Below are 19947 nucleotides of genomic sequence, written 5' to 3'. Positions count from 1 at the left end.
TCACATGATGCTGTATACGCTTTGAGACTAGTCACATTCCGAATAGAACAAGTTATATAGTTTAATTCATTGAAGTCACTCAGTAGTACTGATAGCATTTGGAGACCTTCTATTGCTTTACATGGAATAGAGGTCAATATGTTCCAAGACAAATCTAAAACGTTTAGATGAGTAAGATTCACAAACAATGTCTCTGGTAAACTTGATATATCATTCCCGTATAGATCTAAATATTCCAGACTGAAGAGATCTACAAATAATGTCTCTGGTAAACTTGATACGCCATTGTCGGATAGAACCAAGCTAGTCAGATTAGTCAAGCCATGGAAAATAGAACCAGGCAATTACCCTATTTCATTAGAGGATATGGTAAGTTCTTCCAACTCATGTAATCCGCTAAATGCTGATGATGGTAGACTGGTCAAACCACTTGAAGTAAAATCTAACTTCTGATAATTTATACTTAAAGTGTATGTAGGTGGGATGAGCGAAATGGACTTCCATACAGTTTAAGATGGTTTTGATAGCTTAGATTTAGAGTTTCCAGCTTACTCAAACCAGTGAATGTACCATTGCTGATATTGGATATATTGTTGTGGCTTAAATCTAATTCCTGGAGTGAAGTGAGATGAAAGAAACTCTTCCCATTGACAGTTTCAAGTTGATTATAACTCAAATCAAAACTCTTGACATTGTGATCATCCAGAGGTGGAATACTTGTAAGTTTCCTATTGCTACAGTCTAACTCAGTGCTGTTGTATACCTTACATGGCAAGCCCTTTTGGTAGATGAGTTTAATGGATGGTGTTACCACAGTGAAAGCAAGAACCAGGAATATGAAGATCATAGACGACTTCATGGTGAATCAGTTTACTGCCAGCATGGTCAACAAAAATAAAGTCAAATTGTCCAAACCTCATTAACGCCAGTGGCGTCCGCAGGTTGTCAAAAGTGGAGGGGCCATAGGCCTCGATTCCACTGACAAAAATGTTCGGCTTGCTTTGCTCTGACTGACAAAAGTGGAGGGGGAGCGTGACCCCCGGCGTACGCCACTGATGAACGCTGAACGTTTTAAGATGTTATAATTGTCTGCACTGTATGTTCTTGTAAGTCTAGTTTCTCTATATTCAAATGAACCAACCCGTACATAAGTGGCGATGAAGACAACCAACAACCGAATAAAGGCAATAGAACTGTTCAAATCAAATAAATCGACCAGTATTATAGGTACCCGATTGAGACTCGCCCAACAAACAAACCGAAGTACATTCAAAGCGTTCAAATTTCATATAGATTAAGAAGTTTATCACATTAATAATACATGTAAGATTATTTTCAAGGAAGTCACCTGATATTTTAGTTGATAGATTCATATTCAGTTCCACGTGGGTTCGTGATCAAAAACCCGCCCTACAGAATATTGCAGATTGATGTCACTCTCAGTTCTTTTCTTGCATAAAACAAAACTGATATAGAAAGTAATTTTGATGAACTCGTTTTTTGATTGATTGGGCAAGGTCAGTCATGCATATTAAAGGAGAGAGTACATTTTAGTGAGTGCAATCAAGGAGGAGGGCAGGGGAGAAACTGTTGGCATATCAAAATGATAGCCAGTGATTTGTAGCACTTTGGTGATTTTCTAAAAAATATATATATATTTTTACGTGGGTTGCATGAAGATAATCATTGATTATTGTCACAGTTGCAACAGACTCGCCTAATGACGCATATATGAATCCTGTTGACATCATTGGACTTTTTAGTGAGTGCAAGCACAGGGAGGGAGGAGGCAAGGAGGGAGGGGCTAGAGAGGAACTGTTGGCAGATTAAAATAATAGCAAGTGATTTGGGGCACTTAAGGTGATTTTTTAAAATAAATTTTCACATTTAAAAAGCATAAAAACATGAAAACTTGGGTTGTTAATTGCATGAAGATATTGCTTATTGTCCCAGTTGCAACAGACTATTACATGTTCTTTTAAAATGAGTCTCTTCTGCTGACAGTAAACTATCTAGTGCTTCTTTAAAAGCATTAATTACCATGTTCCTTATTGTTGCCTAAATTTAAACTAGAATCACACGGTTCGTAATTAAAGTGGCCTGCAATAATCAAGGTGTGTAAATAAGAAAGGTTTCTAAATACATATAATATGCAATAACTATTGAAGTCAATAATAGTCATAAATGCAAATAGCATGACATAAACTGTACAACATAGGAGGTGATCATACACTTTACCTCATTTTATGGGAGCAGGTCACAAAATATGCAAATAATACGACAACAAACTATACAGCACATCATACCACCATATTTGATCATCATCCCAAGTTTCTCCTATATATTGGTATGAGTTTGGCAAACAACCGAATCCAAATTCGTCTTTTTGTTAAATTCATGTTACACATAAATTATTTTGAATTAGAAAACAAGGGTTCAGCGCTTTAGCTCTGGGATGGCAGCAAAGTAATTTTGCGAAAATGAGCAATTTTGAAGCTAAAAATTGCAACTGATATGTTACATTTGTTTAAAATGCGCGCGAATTTCTAAAGGAAAAGAGGGTCACTTGGTATAAAAAATAAGCTGGTGAAAAGGGGGTATATTGACAGGCACATGATGCGTACCAATATATGGGAGTGTTCCCCCTCACCGGCTTATAACCTTCACTATAACATACAGAATTGCATTTGAGAAGGTCAAACGAAAATGTAGAAATGTTTCACTTCCGTTTTTATTTTAAACCTTTAATGAAAAATAATGAAATCCATTGAAATTTAAATTGCTATTTAAGAAATTAACGTTTCTCCTCATATCGGAATGAGTTTGGCAGCCGGCCGAATCTGAATTCGTCGTTTTGTTAAATTCATGTTATGCATGAATTATTTTGAATTAAAAAACAAGGGTTCAGCGCTTTAGCTCTAGATGGCAGCAAAGTAATTTTCCGAAAATTAGCAATTTTGAAGCTAAAAATTGCAACAAATATGTTACATTTGTTTAAAATGCGCGCGAATTTCTAAGAAAAAGAGAGTCACTTGGTGTAAGCTGGTGAAAAAGGGGTTTATTCCCAAGCACATGACGCGTACCAATTATTATGGGAGTGCTCCCCCCTCACCGGCTTATAACCTTCACTATAACATGCATGATTGCATTTGAGAAGGCCAAACGATAATGTAGAAATGTTTCACTTCCATTTGTAGTTTAAACCTTTAATGATTATATTCAAAATAATGAAATCCATTGAAATTTAAGTTGCTACTTAAAAATTAACATTTCATTTAAATTTACCATAAAATATATCATGATAATTGATTTCTTGCACATCACTTTTCAGATTCTTGGGGTTATATTTTGCTATACAATTTAAATCTATTTTGTAAAATAACATCATATTACAAATGCTTGTGGCCCAAACAATTTTGCGATGTTTGGAAAACGTTATAAAAACGTTCTGTGCCTTGTTTTCTGTAAAACTCTTTACCTCATTTTGTGGGAGCAGGTCACAAAATATGCAAATAATATACGACAACTTTATATCACATCAGGCCACCATATCCAATCACCATCACAAGTTTCTCCTATATATCAGTATGAGTTTGGCAGCCGACTGAATCCGAATTCGGCGTTTTGTTAAGGGATCTGGAATGAGCGTTATGAGCGTTTCGACAGTATTTTTTGTGGGACATAAAAGCACATCAGACATATCGAATTGCATTCTGAATACGAAGAATGTCTTTCTGATATCAAATAATTTTCATTTTTGAAATTCACGATATAATACAAATTTTATGATAAATTATTAAAATTTGATATTTTTCACATTTTTGATATATAACAGTCCTCGCAGTAAATTTTAAAAATCTAATGACATATTCTTAAAGTGTATGTAGCTGGGAGGAAAAGCCGATGACCAATTGAAAATTTTGACCTTTCATATTGAAGATATGGATTTTTTCCCCAAAAGACCTCATTTTTTGGTGTTTTGGGAAAAAATCCATATCTTCAATACGAAAAAGGTCAAAATTTTCAATTGATCGTCGGCTTTTCATCCCACCTACATACACTTTAAGTATAAATTATCAGATTTACAAAGTTTACTTCGAGCCCTGTTAGATATCAAAAATATCAATTTTTAATCATTTGCCATAAAATATGTATTACATTGCGAATTTCAAAAAATCAAAATTATTTGATATCAGAAGGACATTCTTCGTATTCAGAATGCAATTCGATATGTCTGATGTGCTCTAATGTCCCACAATAAATACTGTCCAAACGTTCATACCCCACCCCTTAAATTCTTGTTACGCATGAAATATTTTGAATTAGAAAACAAGTGATCGGCGCTTTAGCTCTAGAGGGCAGTAAAGTAACTTTGCGAAAATTAGCAAAATGGCTACAAATGTGTTACATTTGTTTAAAATGCGCGCAAATTTCTAAGAAAAATAGGGTCATTGGGTGTAAGCTGATGAAAATGGGGTCATTGAGTGGCAGATTTGCCTCAAAAAGGGGTCTATTGACAGGAACTAGACGCGTACCAAAATATGGGAGTGCCCCCCCCCCCATCTAACTTTCATTATAACATACAGGATTGCATTTTGAGAAGGTTAAAAGAAAATGTAGGAATGTTTACCTTCCGTTTTTAGTGTATACTTTTTTTAAATGATTATATTGTAGATAACAATAATATACAAAATAATGAAATCCATTGAAATTTAAGTTGCTATTTAAAATAAATAAAGTTTCATTTAAATTTATCATAACATATAATTGATTTCTTGCACATCACTTTTCAGATTCTTGGGGTTATATTTTGCTATTGTTATAGTCACTTAAATGACCCAGGCCAAAATCGCCTGCTTCCGAGTTCACACAACAGCAAACACACAAACACAAACACAATGTTTATTATATAAATTAGAATAATTTAATTATTATTTATAATTAGTGTAGTATGGCTGTCAATCAAATCCTTATACAATATTACAACAATCACCTAAAATTACTACAAAGATTTCTTTATGCTATGATTACTTAACTAAGCCTGGAGATGTTGATTGGCTGACTTTCTGATGAGATTCCGTTGCTGGTATCAGTTCTTGATCCAAGATCCGGCAATGTCGAAGATCCTGTCTATCCAAGGTAAACCCCTAAACCCTGGTTTACCACAATATCAGTCCAAAGTCCTGATGACTATGTTTTCACTATCCTAGCTGCTATGCTAGTGTCAAACTCCTCTCTCGGAGATCTCTTGCACAAGCTAAGCTTTCTGCTCCACTTGACAGAAAAGACCTCATTTTTTTGGTGTTTTGGGAAAAAAATCCATATCTTCAATACGAAAGGTCAAAATTTTCAATTGATCGTCGGCTTTTCATCCCACCTACATACACTTTAAGTATAAATTATCAGATTTACAAAGTTTACTTCGAGCCCTGTTAGATATCAAAATATCAATTTTTAATCATTTGCCATAAAATGTGTATTACATTGCGAATTTCAAAAAATCAAAATTATTTGATATCAGAAGGACATTCTTCGTATTCAGAATGCAATTCGATATGTCTGATGTGCTCTAATGTCCCACAATAAATACTGTCCAAACGTTCATACCCCACCCCTTAAATTCTTGTTACGCATGAAATATTTTGAATTAGAAAACAAGTGATCGGCGCTTTAGCTCTAGAGGGCAGTAAAGTAACTTTGCGAAAATTAGCAAAATGGCTACAAATGTGTTACATTTGTTTAAAATGCGCGCAAATTTCTAAGAAAAATAGGGTCATTGGGTGTAAGCTGATGAAAATGGGGTCATTGAGTGGCAGATTTGCCTCAAAAAGGGGTCTATTGACAGGAACTAGACGCGTACCAAAATATGGGAGTGCCCCCCCCCCCCATCTAACTTTCATTATAACATACAGGATTGCATTTTGAGAAGGTTAAAAGAAAATGTAGGAATGTTTACCTTCCGTTTTTAGTTTATACTTTTTTTAAATGATTATATTGTAGATAACAATAATATACAAAATAATGAAATCCATTGAAATTTAAGTTGCTATTTAAAATAAATAAAGTTTCATTTAAATTTATCATAACATATAATTGATTTCTTGCACATCACTTTTCAGATTCTTGGGGTTATATTTTGCTATTGTTATAGTCACTTAAATGACCCAGGCCAAAATCGCCTGCTTCCGAGTTCACACAACAGCAAACACACAAACACAAACACAATGTTTATTATATAAATTAGAATAATTTAATTATTATTTATAATTAGTGTAGTATGGCTGTCAATCAAATCCTTATACAATATTACAACAATCACCTAAAATTACTACAAAGATTTCTTTATGCTATGATTACTTAACTAAGCCTGGAGATGTTGATTGGCTGACTTTCTGATGAGATTCCGTTGCTGGTATCAGTTCTTGATCCAAGATCCGGCAATGTCGAAGATCCTGTCTATCCAAGGTAAACCCCTAAACCCCTGGTTTACCACAATATCAGTCCAAAGTCCTGATGACTATGTTTTCACTATCCTAGCTGCTATGCTAGTGTCAAACTCCTCTCTCGGAGATCTCTTGCACAAGCTAAGCTTTCTGCTCCACTTGACAGACGGATAACACACTATGTTTGTCCAGCAAAATACCACAGTTCGTTGATGGAGATATTTCAGTCTGCCGCTTCTTTGAGTCGACAGCACAATCGAGCATTATTGGCTCATATACCGCCTTTGGTGTATTTAATTTTCTCTAACACACGCACAAGAACTGCGAACCGAAGTTTGAAGACTTCACACATTCAATAATGGTAACTTTGTACCAATACTGGCTAACATAAGTTTCACAGAGTTCCCTCTTAGAACTTCAATCTCCTCTTTCAATCATTTCCAATCCAGGTTTTTTATATCATTTCTAATCATTCTAGAATAATCTTAACTATTTATGGCAAATTACAGCATTTAATCATCCCATATATGGCACATTACATCAATTCTAAAAATAGGGCATGAAATCACCACAAGCCAATCAAACTCATTACTCTGTATAATTAGTTCTAAATATAGCACATTACCTCAACACAAACCAATCACACTCATTACTGTGTATAGATGGTTACTGTAATAGGATGTTCTAGCAGCATCTGGGGGCACTCATGATTGTTAATATCCAAATGTTTCCAGAAATTTCTACGTGAAACTAGATATGAAATGGTCATACTATTTTGTAAAACGTTTTGAAATAAAGTTTGTCAAAATGCATATAACATTATAGTGCTTGGGGCACAAACGTTTTTGCGATGTTTGGAAAATGTTATCATCTCAGCTATAGAAATGAGTTGATATGTCAACGCCTGTACGTAGAACTAGAGATGACGAGAATATTTTATTTTGGTGTCAAAATTACCTGCTCTTATTCCAGCAAACTTTTTTTCACGCTTCTGTAACTCATATCATACCATGTAAAAATGTGTTGATTTTTCAGTATTGAATATTTTAAAAGTATAATATTTTGTCAAAAACAGTTAATACTGTAAATTTTCCCCCTTACTTTTTAAGTGTTAATCAGTAAATCCTATTGCTTTTGTTAAGGTAAAATTTTTCAACATTTAGTACGAAGTATATTTGTGACAATTGAATGTTGAAATTTTGATTTTTTTTTTCTTAGAGAAATATTAAAATAATATTTGATTTTTTTTTTGTTATCAAAAGAACATATTTGTTATAAAATAAAGCTATTAGCATTTTATTAATATAAGCATAATTGGCAAGCATGTTTTCTCATTACATTTTCTAATGTATCGCTTCTCAAGTGTGGTTTAGCCAATTTTGAAATGAAGTTTAATATGCTTTATTCCAAGATACATCATTTATGTAAACTTACTATTGGCGTAGAACATCTTTATTAACCTGCTTGTAGAGCAGTTTTGTTTAACATTAACTGTTTGTAAATACGTATTTTCTTGTTAACTTCTCTTATGGAAATATTTATCTTTTGCTTTTGTGTTTGTCTTTGTATTGGATTAATAGAAACAAAATGTTAACCATTGATGACAGCTAGGGATAATATTGCATCTTTATTAATGATTAAATAATAAGCCCGCGTAAAATAAAACAGGTCTGCAGTATCAATTCACACATATTTGACTTCTGATATTTCAAGCGCTAATCATTGCCAGTCTCGGGGAACAGGCCACGCCACTAGTGAATAAACCAGCGAGCTTTCCCTATATTGTATCCAATCACATTGGACAGGTCACATGATTACTAGTATAAAGCATGATGGGTGTGTTTCTCAAAGCCCATGCAGTTTCAAAAACGAATGCGGAATAAGGGTTTTTTTTACAGATTTTTATTTTTTTTTGTTAACAAAATTTTGATTGAATTAAGATGTCATTTTCGAGTGTTCAAAAGTACACATCATGAAATTGTGGTTGATTTACACCAATTGAAGTACAAATATCAATTCCGCAAAGAGATTTATCAGGATTGTCCGATTGAAATTATTTACAAGGTTCTAAAACAAATCCAATATTAAAGTAGGTGATGTTGACATACCTCAATGACGTTTCGTGGTATCGCAGCACTTTGTCAAATTGAATGACAGCTTTGACCATTCTCGTCTGCTACAAACAGGAAGCAACAGACGAGAAAGGTCAAAGCTGGTCATTAAATTTGAGAAAGTGCTGTGATACAGCACGAAACGTCATTGAGGTATGTCAACATCACCTACTTTAATATTTGATTTGTTTTAGAACCTTGTAAATAATTACAAATATCAATTTTATACCTAAACAATGCAAGTATCGAATCAAGTAGCTTTTCTTCCAAATTTGTCTCAGAATTTCATGATTTTACGGCAAAAAACTAAAAAAAATAAAAAAAAAAAATAAATAAATAAATAAATAAATAAATAAATAAATAAATAAATAAATAAATAAATAAATAAATAAATAAATAAATAAATAAATAAATAAATGTATTTGCCCTTTCAGCTGACATGGACGCGCTAAGAAAAACGAACGCGCACGTGGCTTTGAGACATAACAATTTTTGCCTTATGTAAAAAAAAAGCGCTCCTGGACTAACATAATGTATTCATTGCATTTATTCCGCAACGCTCACGGAGCATAAGAAATCTCAAAATTGTTTGAGTGGCTGGGATATTTACGAAGGTGGTTCACAATGTTCTCCATCAAGTTCCATTATTGTGAATTGCAAGCATCATAAACATCAATTATATTAGAGCGTCAGCACAGCGTCATGTGATTTGTATCACAATCTTTGTTTAAAAATCAAGCCATTATTTTCTATTGAATTTACGGGTTTTTTTTAATTAATATTGAAGAAGTATTTACGACTTCTACTTTCGCCGTCCGAGCTGACGCTTTAATCACAAGTGACTTGGTCCACTGCTTTTACCGCAAAATTGCGTATTGACGTTTCCCGGATGTGACGATGTTTTGTTTTCAGCAGTGGATCGTATACGTGATCGAGGGAAATATACCTTCATCGCGGTTGATTGCTTTAGCCCCCTTTTTGTGAATTTGGATAGCTTCCCTTATTCTTTACGACTTGTCGCATCCGTGTAAAGGATGTGGCAAGTCATACGTGGAGGAAGACCAGTTTGGGACAAGGCTCTGAAATGCTCTGAAACTATAGCGTAAAGGAAGTTCACTAGTTCAAACATAAAGGAATCAACTTCAGAACAACACAAATCAGCCATTACAGACCACATTGCTCAGGAATATCATGTCATTGAATAGGAACAATCCTTGACAAGGACTCAAACATATTCACCACTGCTGAAACAAAAACATCGTCACTTCCGGGAAATATCAACAAGCAGTTTCGTCGCGCCATGAGAGTCAGTTGTCTGTTGTGATCAAACCGTCAGCACAGATGCCAAAAGCTAGAAGTCGTAAGCACTTTTTCCAATGGATATGACAAGCAAAAATGTTTGAATTTTTACGTTCGATATGTTTTAGAATCACCGTTGAAAAACACCATGTACCTTGCATGACTCAGCTCATGCACTAATCTACTACTTTCTCCGCAAGTGGTGTGACTGAATCCCGTTGAAAGTCTGGATATAACTAGTCTTTCCAACAACATTACATTCTTCGTGTCATATTCTAGTAAGCCTATCCCAACGGAGTAAGAGACTAACGCTAAACTTGAAACTGTAATGAGGGAAATGTGTTAACCCGCAACTGAAACTCTTGGCATATGGCATTTAGTTATGTTGAAAGAGTTTACGCCCATGCACCGTTTATACTCGGTGACATTATTTGTAACATACTTGTAAACATTAAAACATTCGATTAGTTCTTCCTCATTGTTACTAAAGGAATAACATCGTTAGTCTTCTTCGAATAAATTATAAGAAAGCAAATGTGATGGCTACTATAAGACGTTGCATAATACTCTCAGTACTGATATGCTGCTGCTGCACGTGCAAACCAACTAAGCGATCTTCTCCGCGACAAGCAAAGAAGACGGATAAACCTGATGATGTTATGCTCAATGATTCTCCGATCGTTTCTGCTGCAATTGTGGACAAAGAAAAATCCATTCAAATTATCAATACTGCCATGGACTTCTCGGCATCGAAAGAAGATGTTCTGGATTTGGACTCTTCAACGTGGGATGACCTTCGCGGCGATGTTAGTGCTAAAGATTTGAAGTCTTTAGATCTTATTGAAGCAACTTCTGTAGATAAGGATAAAGTGATATCGTCTGGTAACAGTCCTGAACAACCTTCTTCAGCTAAAGATAGTAAGATATCAGAGTCTGGGAAGCCAAATGACTACGAGTCTTCAAGTAACATTGAAAGCAATGTAAAGTTACTGGGCCCACTGGAGTTGAAAGAAAGTAAGATCTACAATTTGGACACCTCCACGAAATCAAATGATTTTGATTTGGGCGTGATCTCCACTCCAATAAGTCCAATCGATGTTGGTACATCTGGCAACAAGATCATTGATAAAATAATGGACGAATCCAATGGTAAACTTGTTTCAATTGCAAGCAGTCTAGATAAACTAGTGAATTTACTTCAAGGAATGCAGCATAAAACCGACCGAATGTTTCATAATATGTCGGATACAATTGGTACGTTCTTTACTGATGGAAAGAAGTTCCTACAATCTTATGTGGCACCTACACCAACACCACCTCCACGCGACTGCACAGACATTGCAGCCGATGGATACAATGCATCAGATAGTTACACCATTACACCAGATGGCACAACTTCTTACAAGGTGATTTGTGAACTTGAATCAGATGGCGGTGGCTGGCCTGGTTTTCAGCGTCGCTTCGACGGATCTGTGGACTTCTATCGTGACTGGAGAGATTATGAAAACGGATTCGGTAAACCCTTTGGTGAGCACTGGGCTGGGCTACAACTACTTCACGCGCTTACAAAGACAGGCACTTGGGAGTTGCTTGTGGAGCTTGAGGATTTTAACGGTAATTTAGGCTTCGCTCATTATGATTCTTTCAGAGTTGCGGATAAAGAATCCGGATATCGATTATCAGTTGGTGCGTATGATGGCACGGTTGGCGACGCGATGACGTTGGACAATCACAACAGACAATTTTCAACGCAAGATCAAGATAATGATTGGCGCTCATGGGGTAATTGCGCACAATATCGGAAAAGGCGCTTGGTGGTATGGTAGTTGCAGTAGCGCTAATCTAAATGGTTTGTATCTGGGACCTAAGAAAGCTAGTGATACTGGACTATACTGGTGGAAGTGGAAATATAGTTATGAGGTACTGAAAAAAAGTGAGATGAAAATTCGACGTATCATGTAAGACGTTAAGTTTGTATACGTATCATGTCGTTATGAATTCGGCAGACGGCTGAATCCGGATTCGGCTTTTGGTAAATTCATTTTACGCATGCATTACTTTTTAATTTGAGAACAAAGGATCAATGCTGTACATAATAGAGGGCAATATATCAATTTTTTTAACGGAGATCAGATGATAACAGCATAATAAGTATTCAAAAGAGGGCGGTATACAGGGTTAGCTAACGGTGCATCGCAGTACGGTCAACGACGATAACCGTTAATAAGTCGATATGCTGCCCTCTATAGGTAAAGTATTGATCCCTTGTTCTCACATTCAAAAGTAATGCATGCATAAAATGATTTTACCAAAAGCCGAATCCGGATTCGGCCATCTGCCGAATTTATAACGATACGTTTTAGATAGTGTTGATTAATGATAAATATTTTACATTATACCGTAATGTCGGGACTATAATCTATACGAAGAACAACTCTTGTTCCGGAATGTTGAACTGCAACGGAATACTATAAGGTATTATTTTTAATCATGAACATATTATAATTGTATGGTAATGAACATTCTATCGTAAATTTCATGCAGGTTGTAATATACCGTAAAATCCGGAACATAAGCCACAGGAGTGTTCAACGGTATTGTAAAAAATATATTTTACAAAATCGGACAAATATCACAGTTACTGTTTTACAGTGATTATCATACCTGATTATCATAATTATACACCACATAAAATTGACATTAATGATGAACATGGCTCAAGGTGACTAGTGTGAGAAAATGTGTACCAGGTTTTATAAAAATTAGTATATTGTGTGAATCGAAAAATCGAAAATGTGTATAATTTGTGTAAAATGTGTTAACGTCTCCAGGTTAGGTGTAGAAAATCAGAATATGCTCGTCCGCGTTTGGATAGTTAAGTACATGGTCCCCGTTATACCTGTACTAAGGAGTGGGTGTGGGGTATGGGTGTAAATAAGGTTGCACTACCTGATGAATAGACCCCACACACAATATTTTGATCCTCTCTTGCTGGGAAAAAAGTTTTTAGTATAAAACAATTATATCATTATGAATTTGGCAGACGGCCGAATACGGATTCGGCTTTTGGTCAATTCATGTTATGCATGCATTATTTTTGAATTAGAGAACAAGGGATCAATGCCTTACCTATAGAGGGCAGCATACCAATTTTTTAACGATTATCATCGTCGACCGAACTACGATGCACCGTTAGTTAATCCAGTATGCCGCCCTCTTTTGATTACTTATTACGCTGTTATCATCTGATCTCCGTTAAGAATTTGATATGATGCCCTCTATTATTAAAGCATTGATCCTTTGTTCTCTAATTCAAAAATAATTCATACGTAACATGAATTTACCAAAAGCCGAATCCGGATTCGGCCGTCTGCCGAATTCATAATGATATTAAAAAGTTGACAAATGCCAGGAAAAATGTAAATGTACGTGTGACTGTACGTTGCAACTTGCAGCAGATATGTTCTAATATTGTATTTGAGGTTTGCATACCTACTATTGAGATGTAAATAAAAATGTGACACAAGTTTTGATATTATTGGTATTGATGTAAATTAAGATGTATAGGAGCTCATGTTGCATCACCCTTGTAAAACACTATTCTAGATGGAGAGATAACCATTTTGTATTACAACAAACTTGTCAGTAAAATATTGTTCAAGACGGTAAGAGAGAAAAACTTGTCACTGCACAAAAATTCCAAGTGTCAGGGTTACAAATAAGAACTGTCTTTAAAAAAGACAACAACACGGATGAAGATCACGTTTCAAACTTTTGCCTTGATAAAGTGCCTGGAATTAAATATCAGATTATGTTGTACATGAACATGAACTTTCTAGACTTGTACAGCATAATCTGATAAAAATTGCCTGTGATGCTAAATGTTATAACTGGTTTTTTTTGTGTGTGTGTGGAATAAGTAACTGGATGGGAAATACATGTATTAATGACACTATGGAAAATACTGTAAATACTTAAGAAGTGTCATGTTAAAAGCTGAATTTACTTTGACAAAAAATGGGGAGATCACATCACGACAATTCAACAAAACCGATACTCAGACCTCAGATGAACAGTTTTGACACTCAATTGTGATCACATCCACCAAGTTTCATGACAATGTGACAATCTATACTCAGATGAAAGTGAACCAAAAATCGCATGAATGCACATGTAACAGGTCGGCATCGTTTTTGTTAAATAATCAGTGTTTTTTTATCTATGTAAAAACACCAAAAATATTAAGAAATCACTAACTTGAAATCGTTCAATTTAAGAGAAAAATAACTGTTCAAATCTTTATATCATTTAAATGCACTAAAATTATTCTTCCATTAATGAACAAAATCTAAACTTTGTTGATTCCCCGGTAATTCACTTTGCCCCCCCCCTCGTGCCGCCACTGGTCATCGCATATTGTCGAATACCATCAAACTACAAACCGTACCTGACCGCACTCCTTCCAATTGCAAGAATACAGAGGGCGCAAAGCCAACTTTTACCGCAATCAATACCGCGCTTGGCGAATAAAGTAAAGCTCTACACATGGGGTGGTTTGTAGTAAATTGTTGTTCGTCATTATGCAGATATTACAACAATTATATAGTTTGATCAGCTCGTAATCGGCGGGCCTTGTAACATCGCGGAATGATATCAATATATTTTATTTGGAGAATTGTCTCGTGACATCTCGCCAGAAGTATTACAAAAATTTTCATTGAAGTCCTATACTTCGTCTACTTTCTTTAACACGCAAAATATAGTCCTACTACAGGGTGTCCCAGAATGATTTATACCGTGGTTTAACAAAATATCAAAAATATATAGTCAACAGTGTATCTAATCTTAATAAGTGCAATACAATGCCACACATGTCATCTACTTATTCTGTGACTTTCATGGAAATAGCTTGATTCGGTTTCGCGTGACATTGCTATTACCGAAAATGGACGAAAACTGCATGCGTGTAATTTACAGTGCAAAGGTATCATAACACATGGATCCTTTATCACCATCGTCCAGCCACATTGGAGAAACCCTACATTCTTGTATAGGAAATACGCCAAATTTGGCACAGATGTAGAGCTTACAATGCTAAATAATTCTTGATATGGGATTAAGTGAAACATTTCAATATGACATCAGATATTTAGGTTGAAAAACATACTTTTTATGTGATTTTTACCACAATTTTTACCCATTACAGAGGATATAACTTCCTCAAGGATCCTCCGCAGTAAATTTTAATCTTCTTCGTCACGTAGCTGTGGGTTTGCCAATATACTGAGGACATATATGCATGCTGTGACACTAAGGACGAACCTTCTCTATACGTTTATGAAATGATGAAACTCACACACCGCAATAATTGTCTTCAAAACTACCGCCAAAGAAAGAATAGTTTAAGGTCACTCAAGCGTATCAAATCCTTTATTCCATACAAGAATTGCTTCGTAACATCATAAATAAACGACAGATATCGACTATTAAGAACAGGACACAGCAAATACACTGCATAACATTTTCCAAATAATACTTTGTGCTAAACGGTTAGTAATTTTACAGATTCTCAAAATAGGTTGCTTTGTCAAAACTTGAAATTCACCATTTTTACACAATCCTCTCTAACTTCTACTAGAAACGTTCAAATTTTAAAATCTAAAAAATCTGAGAAAGCTAAATATATGTAGATCTTAAAATGCAAAACAATATGACCAATAGAAAGGCTGTTCATACCTAAAGAAATCCATCTTTCCCGGTATAAATCATTCTGGGACACCCTGTATAGTCACTACTTTTCGGCGTATTGGTAAAAGCCTAAATATTCCTGCCGATTACAAGCTGATCAAAGTATAGATGTACTATTTTCTCCAATTTCACAACCCGAAGACTCTGATCTGGCACTGACATTCTGTTTAAGCTTTGTTAGACCAGTTGCTGGGCGTATTAACAACTCAATATACTACCAAACCAAATCGGAATTGGTCAGAACTGGGAGTGATTAAGCGGTAAGTTAGATGTCAAAGGTCAATATCAAATGCCTTTTGATTGAATTTGTGGCAGCCCATTATATTATTGAACTTTTTTAATAGACCTCAATTGAGGATATAATCTTAACTTATTGATAATCTTTAAGTAATTCTGGCTATAATTTTTGTCGCATGTAGTATGTAGTTGAAGTAGATTCCTGTTCTCTGTCTCTGGCATGATCAACATAAACGGAGAATAAACTCCGTTTGAACAAATCGAGAACGGTAAGCAGCGAGGCGCACCGACCGTAGACAAGAGGCAAGTCTGGCTCGAAATATCGGGACAAAATTAATCATGCAAATGTCGTCACGTGCATTCCTTTTGTACGGTTATTTTTTTAATTGCAAAATAAAATTAAAAATTAAAATTAAAATAACATTAAAATTGCAAATTTTATTGTCACATATAGCAGACAACTTTATGCTAATCCAGTTGAAATTCATACACCCCATATTGAAGACATGACCTTAATCTCCCACAAAGGGGGAGTAGATTTCAAATGGAGTCTCCTATTCAGATAACCCCATTTCATACTCACTATATGGATGATTACGGTCATGTCTTCCATAGGAGCACATAGGGGGTCATATCAATTTGTAAGCGCTCTTTTTTAAAAGTTGCATAGTTCATTGCATTTACGACCGTATGACAAAACAGGCGACAAAATTTTGCACAAGATTTGCAATTTAAAGAGAATTGACCATTGCTCATTTATAGTGACGCTAGTATATGGACAATATAAGTGTGCTTTTTCATTTAATGACATAATATTTGAAAAATATTGTAAGGAACACTTGAGGTTTTGACTTTTAAAACCTACATTTTGGTCAAAAATGTGCTTGGATAGGTAGTTTTCAACAGATTTTTCACATTCGCCTTGCTATAACATTGAATTGCGTTATTCTGTTGACCTAGTGACGAAAAGTGTTTTTTTTTTGGGGAAGTGTTAGCTTTCGCTTGATATAAATAAAACATTCTGCTTGGATGAAGGGAACACTTGAGGTTTCGACAAAACCAATCAAAGAGGCCCATATTTCAGCTAGAAGCTCCACAGCTCTTACATTGCTATGCACTCAACCGTGTAGTGTAATCAAAGACTGTGGTAGAGACATTCACTGCCTGTTGTTCTCTGCTTGGAAGCTCTTGGACGAAAATGTGTGCTCAGGTGTATCGAGGTGGAAACTGTGCACAATATGGTTTATAAGAGAATCGTTTTGTGTAGAAACCTTTACATATGGTATGAATTTCAACTGGTATAGTCAAATGGTATTTTAATTATTAAAATAATTAATTTGATGTTCATAATCACACCATTAAGCGTTTTATTTAATTACCTACAACTGTTGCGTTTTGCCGCACCTTTAACATATTTTTGGCGTAATGTATTTCCGGATATAAAAGCACATTCATTGGTAATAATTCTGTATATGTTAAGCTTGTCCAGTGTCTATATTGAAAGTAATTCGCTTGTTTGTTTCATAAGGTCAACTACAAAGAGATGTTGCGATTGACAAAACGTTCATTAAAAGTTTTCACACTGTTCGCATCGATAGCATGCGTCGCTTTGCTTCTCCAAGGGTTTGCTTACAAGAGATCGACGGTGATGATGCAAAACCTACAGGGAATTACAACATTTCACGATTTTCATATGTCGGCTTTATTGCAGCCAAGTAATTCTTCTCCCTATCATAGATATTATTCTGTTAACTGTTCTGCCGTATTTGCTGGCGATAAATTTTTGCTGCACAAGATTTATTGGAATAATGTTAATGACCCGGTTCGTGTTCCATCGGATGATGAAGTAAGTACTTTCACATAGGGATGGTTTCAAAACCAAACCGCCGGTCGACACTGTCGGCGCCTTGTCGGAAACGGCGGTGGATTTACCGTCTTCTATTGTTTCGAATCGCCGGTTCTACTAGAGTGTCGGTGGTCAATCGGGGTTTGAGGTTTGAAGCCATTCCATGCCAAAACTGATTGTTATATTATTAGCATTAACTCAAGAACCGCAAGACCTTAATATAAATACAATTATTAACTTCCTCAAGTCATACGGTCTCACCCTTTCCACTTGCCTTAATGGTCAATTGATTTTTTGGATGATATTGTTCAAAAAGTTCGGTTTTAGCATATTGTGCGGCAGCTTCCGAAGTCCAACAGCGATTTATGATGCAAAAAAGTTGAGGTCAATATTTCCATCTTTAATTTAGATTGCTGACAATTGGTTCCAAGACTGCGGAAAGTATAAAGAAGATCGCAACTATCCTACAAGGGCTTTATCAAAGGAAGAAGAAGAGTTTCCCATTGCATATGCAATAGTTACGTACAAGGATGCAGCACAGGTAATGTGTTTGATTGGAAAATATTGAGCAACAAAGATTTTCAAAAGAATAGTAAGAAGTTACGTCTTCTATTTAAATTCCTTATAAATGTAAAACTCTCATGACCCCTCTAACATTAATTTTAGAAGATTTAATTTTGGTCAAAATGTTGAAAGTAGCATGTCGTCGACAGAATCCAAGATAGTATTTGCCTTTGTACGAGACATAAGTCATTCTTGCCATTTTTCATCTTTTGAGAACCTTAAATACTCTCAGCTAAACAGGTCTTGTGACTCTTGTGATGAGTGAATGGTTTCACAGAACAGAATACAGTTTGATAGACAGAATAAAAATTAATCACTGAGTTTCATGCTTCTCTCTGTTCCAATAAATAGGGTTTTAACCTGAGATTTACATATATGTTTATAAGTAAAAGGTAAAATTAAAGAAAATCTCTTTCTTTTTTTCCTATATAGGTGGAGAGATTACTCCGGAGTATTTACCAACCGCAGAATGTGTATTGCATTCATACTGATTTAAAATCTAACGCAAATTTCAGCCGAGCTATTGAAAACCTCGCCAAGTGTTTTGACAATGTATTTATCGCTTCAAAGTTAGAAAAAGTGCAATGGGGTGGAATTAGTGCAACATTAGCCGATCTACATTGTATGGAAGACTTGTTAAGACATCCCGTGCCCTGGAAATATTTCATCAATCTTTGCGGTCAAGATTTTCCTTTAAAGACTAACTTTGAGATTGTGCAACAACTAAAAGCATACAACGGTCATAATTGTATTTCGGGTTATCCCGTTGAAAAAGGAAGCGGATTTGAAACACGTTATAAGTATAAATACTTTTCTCCTTTACTGACTATTTCACCTGTTTTAGTTATGTCTAGCAATGGAAGACCGCAGGAAAAAGACCCACCTCCATTTAATATAACAATATACAAAGGCGATACATACATTGCAGCTACACGCAAATTTGTTGATTTTGTAGTTAATAGTAATATTTCAAAAGCATTTTTGGCTTGGTTGGCTGATACCTATGTCCCAGACGAGATGTTCACCAATTCTCTTCAACGTTTGCCGGAAGCTCCAGGAGGATACCCATATGGGACATATGAGTGCAATACAAAATTTCGTAGATGGCACTCTGATAAAACAATAATGCCCTGTCATGGAAAGTATGTAAGGGGCCTGTGCATATTTACGTCGGATTATCTTCATATTCTGAAAAGACAACCTCATTTGTTTGTTAATAAGTTTCACTATGATTTTGAACCAATCACGATGCAGTGTATGGAGGAGCTCTTGGAGTACAGAAGAAAATGGAAACGGGCTATAAAACAAGTAATGGATTTTCCCGTCACTAACTATTCGTGGCAGCACTACATTAGTGCTAGTTATGTTCCTGGTATATAATATAAGTGGCAATGTAGGTTGAAGTCAACAGCTGTTGTATGTGCAATGGTTGTAATATACAGAGCAATTAGTCGGCTATTAAAGCCATATTATAACATTTTCATACAAAATATTTTAGCATTTCGTTGTCATAAAATGTTAGCTTTTACCGCCAGATATATATCCTTTTTTTTTTGAGCCGAACAACTAAGGCAAAGCAAAGAAAATTGGATTTTACTACCATCGCCGATGTCACCAATACGTATCACTCCTTCGGTCGTGTTATGGTACGACCCTTTGTTGTGTAGATCTTTGTTGTCTCTCAAACAAACCATGTACG

The 19947-nt window shown here is 35.3% G+C and overlaps 2 protein-coding genes across 2 annotated transcripts; both read left to right on the top strand.

Annotated features, from left to right (window-relative positions):
- The first annotated feature begins 10191 nt into the window (after positions 1-10191).
- LOC140168116 (fibrinogen C domain-containing protein 1-A-like) lies at positions 10192-12810 on the top strand. The gene has a single exon (XM_072191421.1). It carries the CDS (start codon positions 10393-10395, stop codon positions 11677-11679), a length of 1287 nt encoding a protein of 428 aa, XP_072047522.1. The 5' UTR covers positions 10192-10392; the 3' UTR covers positions 11680-12810.
- Positions 12811-17531: 4721 nt separating this feature from the next.
- Positions 17532-19706, top strand: LOC140167486 (N-acetyllactosaminide beta-1,6-N-acetylglucosaminyl-transferase-like). Its single transcript, XM_072190793.1, has 3 exons — positions 17532-17684; positions 18094-18225; positions 18681-19706. Exons 1-3 carry the CDS (start codon positions 17532-17534, stop codon positions 19626-19628), a joined length of 1233 nt encoding a protein of 410 aa, XP_072046894.1. The 3' UTR covers positions 19629-19706.
- The last annotated feature ends 241 nt before the right edge of the window (positions 19707-19947 follow it).

The sequence above is a fragment of the Amphiura filiformis genome, chromosome 13 (genome assembly GCF_039555335.1).
Source record: "Amphiura filiformis chromosome 13, Afil_fr2py, whole genome shotgun sequence".
In the NCBI taxonomy this organism is placed as follows: Eukaryota; Metazoa; Echinodermata; class Ophiuroidea; order Amphilepidida; family Amphiuridae; genus Amphiura; species Amphiura filiformis.
This window is presented reverse-complemented; position numbering and strand designations above follow the sequence as displayed.

Coding starts and splice junctions, on each gene's coding strand:
- LOC140167486 (XM_072190793.1), top strand. CDS start 17,532: ATGTCGGCTTTATTGCAGCCAAGTAATTCTTCTCCCTATCATAGATAT. Junction 17,685..18,093: donor GTGTTCCATCGGATGATGAA/GTAAGTACTTTC, acceptor TCTTTAATTTAG/ATTGCTGACAATTGGTTCCA. Junction 18,226..18,680: donor CGTACAAGGATGCAGCACAG/GTAATGTGTTTG, acceptor TTTCCTATATAG/GTGGAGAGATTACTCCGGAG.
- LOC140168116 (XM_072191421.1), top strand. CDS start 10,393: ATGGCTACTATAAGACGTTGCATAATACTCTCAGTACTGATATGCTGC.